Source organism: Oratosquilla oratoria, chromosome 27 (assembly GCF_046742065.1).
Source record: "Oratosquilla oratoria isolate Oo_2021 chromosome 27, ASM4674206v1, whole genome shotgun sequence".
NCBI lineage: Eukaryota > Metazoa > Arthropoda > Malacostraca > Stomatopoda > Squillidae > Oratosquilla > Oratosquilla oratoria.
The window spans coordinates 50,525,553-50,537,988 of record NC_134803.1 but is presented as its reverse complement, the minus strand read 5'-3'; the positions used below and the strand labels follow the sequence as shown (position 1 = coordinate 50,537,988).

The following is a 12,436-nucleotide window of genomic DNA, read 5'->3' as shown; positions in this document are numbered from 1 at the left end:
GAGCTAGTTATAGAAACTATGATCAGTCCATGTAAAGTGTCCTTTGTATATATGTTTTTTCGTTTATCTGTTAATTTTATCTATTCATTAATTCGTTTTATTTATTTTCTTCCAAGATTGCAGTTGTTGTTGGAAGCGATTTATCTATATTTTTTATTTATCTATTCATTTTATTTATCTGTTCATTTATTTGTTATTTCTATTCATTTATGTATTTAATTTCTCCATTAATTTTGTTAAATGATTGATGCAATTATCTATTCATATATTTATTCTATTTTTATCAATTTGTTAATTTCATTGATTGTTTTGTTTCTAATATTATTATTATTTTTTTTTTCAAAATCAAAACCTTCTTTGACATTTGAATATAAAAAGTCCTCGAATTTCGTGGCAGGAGGTTCTTTCGTGTCCCTCTATGTCTTCTTTATATCGTGACTTTCTTCCTAACATTGTGCACAGCATGCTGTGGGTAGCGTTTATCATTTGCATATCACTGTTTCCCCTCTGACATTGTGGCATCACGCTTGACATGGAACACTCCATGTGTGTAAGGTTGTTTGTCAGTTGCATGTCACTGATTCCCCCCTCTGACATTGTGACATCACTTCTGACATAGTGCACTCCATGTGCATAACATTGTTTGTCAGTTTCTCCTCTGACACTTTGACATCAAGCCTTGCATTGTGGCCTCCATGTGCATAACGTTGTTTATCAGTTACATCTCTCTCTTTCCCCTCAGACTACGAAGTGACGAGCCCGAGCGGCGGCGCCCCACGGAGCAGCCCGACGACCAGCCCGCCCGTGCCCGTCCCGCTGCCTGTCTATGTCCGGACGCGACCGTCGGCCGTGCCCGACACGTCGACCAAGAAGTGTCGGCGCTCAAGGACCGTGTTTACCGGTAAGGAGGCCGGCGCCCTAAGGGTTTAAGGCGTTATCGCACTGAGATATTTTTCCTTCAACCTACAATTCATCGGCGGTACCGCCTACCTCCAGAATTTTTCCCGCCGAAAAATTACTGTGACAAACTATTTCAGTTAAAAAAATAATGATAATAATAAATAAAGATAAATAAATAAATAAAAATAATAATAGAATGTCATTTGATATACTGGAGGAGGAGGATTTTCCTCCATCACATCAGATGACGTCCTGAAAGCTGCGGGCTGCAAATCTGCTCCAACAATTGGAGGAAAATAGCCCAGTGTGATAACACCCTTACCAGTAAATAGTCTTCTAAGTACTCAGTGTGTATATATATATATATATATATATATATATATATATATACGTATGTATATATATATACGTATGTAGATATATATATATACGTATGTAGATATATATATATATATGTGTGTGTGTGTGTGTGTGTGTAATAAAACCACTTGGAAAATGAAATGAAAGGTGATCGAACGTTTTCGTCTATTTAAGAAATTTTTCAAATTTCTTAAATAAACGAAAACGTTCGGTCACCTTTCATTTTATTGTCCAAGTGGTTTTATCACACATTTTGTGAATCACGTGTTTTTGTGATTTATTCGCATATATATATATATATATATATATATATATATATATAAATATATATATATATATATATATATATATATATATATATATATATATATATATATATATACATATATACATACATATTTTGTCAGAGTTTCTATAGAATTTGATTTAATTTTCACGAGAGGTGTGACCAGAAGTATTTCTGTAATTATCGTTAATGTTAATTAAAACATACAATATCCATTTCACTGTTCAGCTGTTTGATTTATGCCTATGCAAACTTTCAACAATTCTCCCATTATTATTTTACTGATTCTGAAATTATAAATATAAAAGTATGTGAAGAACAATACTTATATACGTTTTCCGTGTTATGTCTATTCCATTTTTTTTTTTTTTTTGAGCGGGACTTTGAGACGTTCTCCTTCTTCGCAGAGATGCAGCTGGTCGGCCTCGAGAGGCGCTTCGAGGCCCAGAAGTACCTCAGCACCCCAGACCGCGTGGACCTGGCCAAGTCCCTGGGGCTGTCCCAGTTGCAGGTCAAGACCTGGTACCAGAACAGGCGCATGAAGTGGAAGAAGCAGGTCAGTGACCCCGTTCTCCAGGTCAGTGACCTGGCCCAGGTCGTGCCTTTGACCTCCCTCTCCTGATCCAACCTGTGTATTACTACAACCGTTTACACACACATTCATATTCATTTTATTTATTTATTTATTTTCGTTATTATTTTAGTGTACGTTGATTAATTATTCTGATTTATTTAATTTGATTTATCTATTATTATTATATGTTTACACACACATAGCGTAGTTGGTAGAGCGCTGAATTGCCACCATAGTGGCCCGCAGTTCTTGGTTCGAATCCTGCCCAGGGCCGAAATTATTTCGGTACCGCTGCGCTTCGGGTCGTTACTCTGACTCTCGTGGGCGGGGAGTTGGGGGGGGGGTGCCCAAGGTCATAGCATTACCCATAGATCGGACCTACGAGCTCTGAGCTCTCTTCCAGGAGGGAAATAGCTGTCGATCACGAGTCCAACACTTATCCAAAGACCAAGTGAATACACACACACACACACACACACACACACACACACACACACACACACACACACACACACATATATATCTATATATATTTTCACTCTATTCTGGTCTCCATTGATTATATTTGTTTCAGTTACACACGTTTTATTTAATCGTCATGATGCATTTTCTCTCTTGTTTCTAATTGTTTGAATATTTTCAATGTATTATCCAACCCCCCTTTCATGGTAAGTTGTTCATTTGTTTTTGTCATTTTATTTTGTCATTTTATTTTCTTATTATTTCCTGCTCTCTCTCTCTCTCTCTCTCTCTCTCTCTCTCTCTCTCTCTCTCTCTGTGTGTGTGTGTGTGTTGTTCCCAGTGTACAGTAATCTGTAACAGCATTAACTCGTTATCTCACCATTAGTAAGTTTGAGAAGAATTCCTGATGGGGGAAGGGGGAGGGGAACTGAACTGACTATGTGCCTGATTACAACAATCTCTCCAAACGAGAGTGAGGGACAACACAAAGCCTTCAGATTAAGGAGAAAGTTCGTACCTAAGAATTAGCAGAGCGAGAGAAGTGTTTCCCCCCAAACGACAACAAAACCGTTGCCATCGCCTAAGAAAACAGACGACTTGACGTCAGCGTCAAATTTCACACTTTCTCCTCCCGCGCAAGAAATAGGTCGTCAATAAGTTTGAACAAATTGCTCTTGCGTCCTCATTAAGAAATATATTAAGCACAAAACCCCCCGACAGAAACATGATTCACGTCGGAGAAATTAGAAGTGCTAAATCCGCGGGAAATATCGTCGTCGAGCAAATTGTCGACATTTTCGTGGCGGTCGCGCGCGCGCCATCTGCCAAGGAAAACTGTGCGAGAAACTGTCTACGGGCGGACTAATTGACTCGGCTGGACTGTGATGGTTTACCTTGGCCGCCTCTTAGCAAGGGGGACCACCGAAGTTTTAGGAAAGACCCTCTCTTTGTCACAGGCAGAGTTTTGAAGAAGAAGAAAAAAAGAAAGAAAACAAAAGGAGGCAGGGGACTGCAAGACGCTGCCACTTAACATCAAATTTGTGTTCTTTTTTTCTCTTTCAGGGATCACCCCTGTACTGGCATTTTATTTTTTATTTTCATTTATTTGTTTTTATCTATTTGTTTATAGGGGAGTTGTTTTTGGTAAACTTTAATATATGTTGATGGATACGTATGATAAAATACTCTCGCATACATATATATATATATATATATATATATATATGTATGTATACTTTTTATTAGATTGATATGTATCTGGGTAAGGTTTGTCAAGTAATAGGTGGCTTTTAGCTTGTTTATCTATTTATTTATACATTAATCTATTTGTTTATTTTATTATTATAATTATTTTTTCACTAATCGGCAACATACGTGGCTATGCTATCACCCGTTGAGAATGGCGTTTTCCTACCACTATTATCATCATCACCATCAGTTAGCATATCAGCATCAATCACCGTCAGTTAGCATATCATCATTTTCAATTAGCATCATCACTATCATCGTCAGTTAGCATATTATCATCATCATCAGATAGCATTATCATCAATATCCACTATCATCATCATTATCGTCAGCATATCACCATCGTCAGTTAGCATCATCATCATCAGTTAGCATCAAACAGAACCAGTACCCTACACCAGCGTTTCTCAACCTTTTTACCCTTTCGTAACCTTTAAAATAAATTTCATGTCTCAAGGAACCCCCGCTCAAAAAAAAAAAAAAAAAAAAAAAAATATATATATATATATATATATATATATATATATATATATTACATCCTTCTCATTATATTTTCATCGTAATAATAGGTTAGATAGGATGATGTCTACATTACATTATAACAATAACCAAGAATATGTCGTGCGTGTTTAATTATATTACGTACATGAAATTAGATAAAAAATCAAAAGTGCATTAGCTTATCTCACTTGTTCTCGCGGAACATTTAGGGACCTTTTGCGGAACCTTAGGGTTCTGGGAAACCCTAAGGTTGAGAAACGCTGCCCTACACTGAGCAGGTTAGAGCGTCCCTACTTGCGGCGGAGGTCGAGGTGACGGTAGCACGAACCGGCGAGTTGGACCAAAGGCAAGATTAATTGAATTCCTCACTAGAAAGTCCTGCAGAGCGCCAACTTGGCGGGGAGGGACTTGTTTAAAATATATATATATGTATATATATATGTAAATATATATATATATATATATATATATATATATATATATACAGTATATATATATATATATGTATATATATAAAATGTGTTGCTAAATGTGCAGTTTCCGTATGGTTACCGAATCTCATTAAAGACATTGACAAATTGGAAAAAGTACAACGGCGAGCCACAAAACTGATTCCAAATATAAAAAAATAAATCATACGAAAATCGACTAAGATTCTAAAGGGAATTGACATCAAAAAGTGACAAAATTTTCACACTGAATGAGAATCCGACAGGAAATAATGGTCTCAAACTGTCAGGAAATATATTTAATTTGGAAGTGGGCAGAAACAGCTTCACCAACCGTGTAGTTAATGAATGGAATAAACTTCCTGCAGAGGCAGTGCAATGTAGTTCAGTTCGAAGCTTTAAGATTCGTTTAGATAAACACCTAAGCAAGATGCTGTAATGCCTGCCATTTATTTTACATTATTTGTTTATTTGTTATTATTTGTCTGTTTATTATTATTTGCTATTAGTTATGTCAATTTATTATTATTTACTATTTACCTGTTTTTTTATTATTTAACTTTACCTACTTATTTATTTTATTCATTATTATTTATATTATCATAATTTATATTTATTTATTTGTCATTATTATATATATATTTTTTCGCATTAGACCTACTTATGGACCCAAAAGGTCTCCTGTTGGCATGCTCCTCCTATGTAATCTTCCGTAAATTCGCGCCGCACTCTCTTCCCGTTTTCGCCTCATGACCCTCACTCAAGCGAGAAACATATTTAAGTCCCTCGGCTGTTAATTGGCCCCGCGGGGTGGCGCCCTCACGTAGGGGGGCGAAGTACATCGCTTGGCATAACACCGGTGGCATAGGACCCTATTCCTCAACCCTGGGGGGTCCCAGGAACCCACCGAGGGTTCCACCAGACGGGGGAATTACACATGTTACAGTTAATCCTTTCATGACTCAGTTTTATAAATCATGATTACACAAAGTGTCTTAATCGAGATGTTCATTTTTTCTTTATTTTCTTTATTCTAGTTATTCCTTGATAATAAACCCCCAACTCCGGTGAAAAGAAAACCATAACAATTCTCATATACAGTTGTGAAACAACTATATCCCCTATCAGGGGTCCCCTGAATATATAAGTAAATGCAATAAGGGATCCACAAAGCTTGAAAGGTCGAGGAACATTGTCAGGAGGCCGGGTTGCCGCGTCGCCGCTTAAGTAAACAAGGCGACATTAGGCGCGCCATGTCCTCCCCCCTTGTCCTCCGCGGACACAAACTCCCTCGCAGGTTGTCCTCCTCGGGCGTAAATTATTTCCGTAGCAGTGAGGGGTAACCCCAGACGATGTGCGGACTCCTGTGTACGTGTGTGTGATTCACCACCATGGTCTTGGATCTCGTGTTGGACTCGTGATCGACAGTTATTACCCTCCCGAAAGAGAGCTCAGAGCTCATATATGACCAATCTATGGGTAATGAAGTGACCTTACACGCACACACACACACACACACACACACACACACACACACACAACTCGCAGCTCACGAGAGTTGGAGTAACGACTCGCAGCGCAGCGATATTGAAATTATTTCAGCCCTGGACGGGATTCGAAGTGTGTGTGTGTGTGTGTGCGCACCTCTTCGTCTGTATGTTGCATATGGGAATTGTAATGGGCGGAGGGATAAATGGGAGTAACGCTGGTACACACACACACACACACACACACACACACACACACACACACACACACAAACGCACATGCATGCATAGAAAATAAGAACAAGGGAGAAGTCGGAAACTTATGTGGATTTGAAGCTGGGTATGATCAAATGGAAAGTAAGAGACAGGACACCACGAGTGTTACTCTTTTCCTGTATACTACAATGAGGTAAATACACACACACACACACACACTAGTGCTATGGAGCGGTGATAGAGTCCCCGGCCGCCACTACGGCGGTTCTGGTTCGAATCCCGCCCAGGGCTGAAATAATTTCAGTATCGCTGCGCTGCGAGTCATTGCTCCAACTCTCGCGGACTGGGAGTTGGAGGTGTGTGTGCATAACCCTTAAATCGGTCATATGTGAGCTCTGAGCTCTCTTCCGGGAGGGTAACAGCTGTCGATCACAAGTCCAACACGTGATCCAAGACCATGGTAGTGAATCACACAAACACGTACATACGCACACGCACAGACGCACATACACACACACGCACGCACGCACACACACACACAGACTCGTACACACACACACACACACACACACACACACACACACACACAATTTAGATACTCCGAGATACAGAGACGGGACACCACGAGCATAGCTCCCTTTCCCGTAAGATACAACTAGGTAAATGCACAGTCATAGGGTACTTCAAGCCCAATTGATACACAGGGAGGGAACTATAAGGACAGGGTAGGTGTTGTCCTGACAAGAACGACTGCTCGAGTTTGTTACGAGGAGAAGTAGGAAACATCGAGGTCGGGGAAGTTAACCTCAGAGGGAAAATATCCCCGTAGGAAAAGATCACATAGGAAAAATCCCCCGAAAGGAAAATATTCCCCACAGGAAGAGATCCCCAGAGGAAAAAATACCCTGGATAAAAATATCCAAATGAAATGAAAATATCCCTGTAGGAAAAGACCCCCTATCGAAAAAATCCCCCAAAGGAAAATATACCCCGCAGGAAAAGATCCCCACGTAAAAAAAATTCCGTGGAAAAAATCCCCAAATGTAAAAATCCCCCGTAGGAAAAATTCCGTAAGGAAAAAATCCCTCGAAGGTTAAAACAAAGGTGAAGAGAAAAATAAGTTGTTTATTTGTTTTAATATGTTATTAATTATAATATAAAAAAAAAAATGAGCCCTTGAGGAGACTAGGTCCCATCGACAAGAGCTTCTGTGGAGATTCGAAGGCTTCCTTTCGTATTGATTAAAAAAAAAAAAAAAAAAATGTAGGAGCTGAAACAGAGGATTTGGTGGGGTATCCTCAAACGAAAGGATCTCCAGAAAAATATATGTGTGTGCACTGAAATAATACAAAATAAAACAAAAAAGAAAGTGATATAATCAAAGTTACAGCACACTCAAGCAGGTGAGAATGTACAAACTGGGTACTAGATTTTAGAGCACTTGATTTTTGTTCTGTGTAGTTTGTGTTGACTCTGTCTTTTACTGCTCAGGTGATGCAGGAAGGGAGCAAGGAACCTCCCACGAAGCCCAAGGGGAGACCAAAGAAGAATTCCGTGCCGACCTTTGCCGAACTCCAGCGGCAGAAAGCGGAGGAACAGAGGAACCTTCTGGTTGCTGGGGCCTCCGGTGAACCCAGCTCCCTCCTCCAGGGACCTCCTCCAGGGGAGGGACCTCACACTCCCGAGGAACAGAAGAACCTTGTTGTTCTCCAGACCCTCGACCATGCTCGAGCTGAGAGGAAAGCGGAAGAGGACGAGGACGAAGAGGAGGAGGAGGAGGAAGAGGAGGGAGGAGGAGGAGGAGGAACCAGCGAGACCTGTGACTTGTCCTTCGTCAATCTTCACATCCCGTGGACTTATCCTTCAGGAAGAGACCTGGACCAGAACCCCGCGACCTCGGCGGGTCCCAAGGAGGCCGTCGTGGGCGCGGCGGGGGGAGGAGCCCCCGAGACGCCTGGCAGGGGGGTCAGCTTAGCGCCCACTGGAGCCCCGGTCCTCGAGCCCCCTTGCGAAGACGAGGACTCTGTCGATTACGTCGATGTCGAGACCAGGGAAGACGAGGACGACTATCTTTCGGAGTACAGGAATCTTTGTTTACTTGACATGAAAAAGTAACAGAGGTTTTATGAATTCTGTCAAGGGTTGCAACCTCATATAAATAGGCTTGTGTTGGATCGGAAATCGTATTATGATACTTGTAGAAATAAATGACTTATTGACTGCAATAAGTACTGTAGGTTTGTATAAGTTAATAAAAGGTGTAACTTTGGAAAATGCAATTAGGTTCAATTGCAAGATACTTGTTAATGTTGCATTGTGTGCGTGCGTGTTTGTGTGTATGTATGTATGTGTGTGTGTGTGTGTTTACCAAGTTGTAGTATACAGGATAAGAGCTATGATCGTGGAGCCCTGTCTCTGTGCTCCTATAACTCAGTTTGCCTCAGATTCGGTCTGATTCGTATTTCTTCCATGTTGTTCCATCCACCTGTACATACAGCTGCCTTTCTTAACAATTTTCAAATGTTTACTTTGTCTTTTCTTGTTTCTCTCCATGACCTCTAGTTAGTCTTTGGGTGGGTTCTTGTCTTGGATGGCTACCTCACTTTTAACGAGGAAGAAGCTTTTGGTATATACAGTAGATACATGTAGGTCTCTTTATCCAACACTCGCCAACCGCCACCTGTACGGACGTTTGGGCTCAGAATATTAACGCACTTTGGGAACTGGCTCAGGAAATAAAACACCACCAATTCCCGAAGTGGGGTTTATGCCGAAGGACCAAACGTCCGTACAAGTGGCGGTTGGCGAGTGATGAATTAAGAGACCTCCTAGGTATAGACAAACCACCTCTGTGATGCAAATTCTTCGGCGCAGTATTGTGGTCAAGGATAGAAGCTTTGGTTGTAGCCGACAAAGAAAAAAAAAATGCTTTAACCACGACCGATTCACTTTACCATCTTTCACACTCTGCGCATTGGAAACCCCACTCCCTTCGGGTCTCCCTGTTGTTACAATAGGTATAGTTAAGCTACCACGATAGCATTTTGTCCAACTCTCGTTTTCATGTGTGTGTGTGTGTGTGCATGCGTGTGTGTATGTGTCTGTTTTGCTGATCACAATAAACAAACAAATCTATAATTGTTTTACTTTGAAAACTGCATAGATAACTATATGAACAAATATGTTTTCAATGCTTGAAAACCTTAATTATAACTTAATAATGATATAGAAAAAAGCAGATGCAAAAGGTTGTTGATGCAGTAGGACACGACAGCCGAGGATCAGTACCTGATGTGCAATGCATAAGGGCCGGAGGTCATAGGGTGACACGTCACTGATCACATTAGGCAGTGTCTTTACTGTAATGAATTTTCAGAAATAATTTACTTGTTTCCAGGAGCCTTCTTTTTTATTCATCCAGCATTATGCAATCGTTATTTTTTTTTTCTTTTTTTTTTATTCTGGCAATACAAACATATTTTCTTAGGCAGTTGCCCCATCTCCCTCTCAACCTCATCCATCACCCCTCTTCCCTCTCATCCCCCCTCCCTCTCACCCATCTTCCCTCTCTCACCCCTCCCGCTCATCACCCCCTCCCTCTCACCCCCCAATCATCACCCCCTCCCTCTCACCCCCCCGCTCATCATCCCCTCTCACCCCCGCTCATCACCCCCTCCCTCTCATCCCCTTCCTACCTCTCACCCCGCTTCCCTCTCATCCCCCTCCTCCCTCTCATCCCCCTCCTACCTCTCACCCCGCTTCCCTCTCACCCCTCCTCCCTTTCACCCCCTTCCATCTCACCCCTCCTCCTTCTCCCGCTCTCCCTCTCACTCCACCTCCCTCTCACCCCATCCCTCACACCCCTTCCCTCTCGCTCCTCCCGCTCATTACCCCCTCCCTCTCACCCCTCCTCCTTCACCCCCTTCCCTCTCGCCCCTCCTCCCTCTCGCTCCTCCTCCCTCTCACCCTCCTCCCTCTCGCTCCTCCTCCTTCTCACCCCTCCTCCCTCTCACCCCCTCCCTCTCACCCTCCCTCTCCTGATCACCCATGCCATGAGTCAAAATAATATTGTGTCACGATCAGGGCTCGTGCAGCCTGATACAAAGATAATACCAGTGGCATCAGATAGTCGCGCCGAATTATCAGATTACAAAACAATTGATCAATTTCGTGACTCCTGAAGTCTCAATGCACTCCACTCATTGCATGACTTCGTAGACTACATTGAGAATAAGACACCTTCCCTCTACCACTACGCCAGTGTTCAAATTCAATTCAAATTCAAATTCAAAAGATTTATTGACAGAAATTATACATCAAAAGAGGTGTATTAGCATGCTAATATACCCACAAAGACATGTTTAAATAATGAACTTAATAATTCGGCTTAACTTTTGAGAATTCTACGGCAGTTTTACAAGCAGTCTCGCAGGACGGGAAGTCAACATGTTACAGTTAATACTGTAAATCCTGTCATGACTCAATTTTATAATGCATGATTACACAAAATGTCTTAAACAAAAGGTCAATTTTTTCACCTAGTATTTCCCTGGCGATGATTTGTATAATATAATGTTTCTATCTAAATGCTTAGAAAAAGCGACTATATTCTATCTAATCCCGTATCAAGGGCTATCCTCCACCAGCCAATTGGATCTGCCCCACATCTTTTTTAACCTTAACTTCCATTTCTAAATTTTCTCTATTCTCCCCCACCCCCCACTATACCCTCATCAACTTAACTATCCTATCCTGTAGTACAAATAGTTAGGGGTATCTTTAATATATAAATCGGTTCACAAAACCAAAATGTAGTAGTACATTTGTAAAATGTTTAAACATAACTCAATGTCGTAGAAACAAAGCAAAAGAAACAGACGATCTATATTTCAACCACAACTTTGGCTCTCATCTGCTGAAGAGGACCACCGTTGTGGTCGAAATATACAGATCGTCTGTTTCTTTTGCTTTGTTTCTCCGACAGTGGGTTATATCACATATAAGTCGTTGAAAGGAGCCCACAAATCAGGTTGAGAAACGCCGCCCTGCAGGTTATCCTGGCATCGATCCCTGGACGCTAAGAATTTGTTTACAAATGTACCTGTGGATAGAATCATCCCCACATTCCCCCGTCGGATGCCCTTCAGGTCAGTTATGGCAGTGGTTCTCAAAATTTTCCGTGAGCGACCCTATTTGGAGCCTTTTAATCCTTCGCGACCCAGAATAAAGTAAAGAGATACAAAATGGAGAGTGATATACCCTTTACTTTGGAAAAAAAAAATGTGTACAGGTTTTTTTTTTAACAAAACTAGATTAAAATTATCCATGGCACTGCATTTCCTTCAGAAAAACTAAATTAAAAGAAAAATTTAGTCAAGTATTTGAAATACTCTGAAAACGTGAGAATTTTCCGTGTCCCTGCGACCCATCAAAATTGATCTAGCGACCCAACTTTGGGTCGCGACCCATAGTTTGAGAACCACTGAGTTATGGAATCAAACAGAAGAGGTAACGATGATATTGGCTCTAGCGTATGTTCCAGTATTATGCAAACAGATTTTTCACTTTATTTATTTATTTATTATTATTATTATTATTATTTTTTTATTTTTTTATTTTTTTGCATTTGAAAGATCTATTTTTGTTTTCCTGTGGAACGGTTACGTTAGGTTAAAGTAGGTTAGGTTTTGGACCATTGAACAACGAAAGTTTTATGATAAAAGTGCTTGCTCAATTCTGGAATTTTACCTATGTGTCATACTGACCAGTCTGTTCGACCGTTTCCAAAGCCTAACTTATATTAAAAACAAGTTACGTTTTGGGTGTTATGGTTATGTTATATATAGAGGACATATTTGTCATTTTCCTGTAATCGTGTGTATTTTTAATCTTGCATAACTCGTGTGTTGCTTTTTATTATTGTGATTCCTTGCTCAAATTTTGTCATAAGAAG

The 12,436-nt window shown here is 40.7% G+C and overlaps 1 protein-coding gene across 1 annotated transcript in view; it reads left to right on the top strand.

Moving 5' to 3' along the window:
• The window catches only part of LOC143039704 (uncharacterized), a 27,625-nt gene extending 17,602 nt beyond the window's left edge, over nucleotides 1–10,023 (top strand). The window contains exons 2-4 of the mRNA XM_076209941.1: nucleotides 743–901; nucleotides 1,954–2,102; nucleotides 7,975–10,023. Of these exons, the coding sequence (XP_076066056.1) occupies nucleotides 743–901; nucleotides 1,954–2,102; nucleotides 7,975–8,598 (932 nt within the window). The 3' untranslated portion in view covers nucleotides 8,599–10,023. The remainder of the gene's footprint in view (nucleotides 1–742; nucleotides 902–1,953; nucleotides 2,103–7,974) is intronic.
• Nucleotides 10,024–12,436: the final 2,413 nt, after the last annotated feature.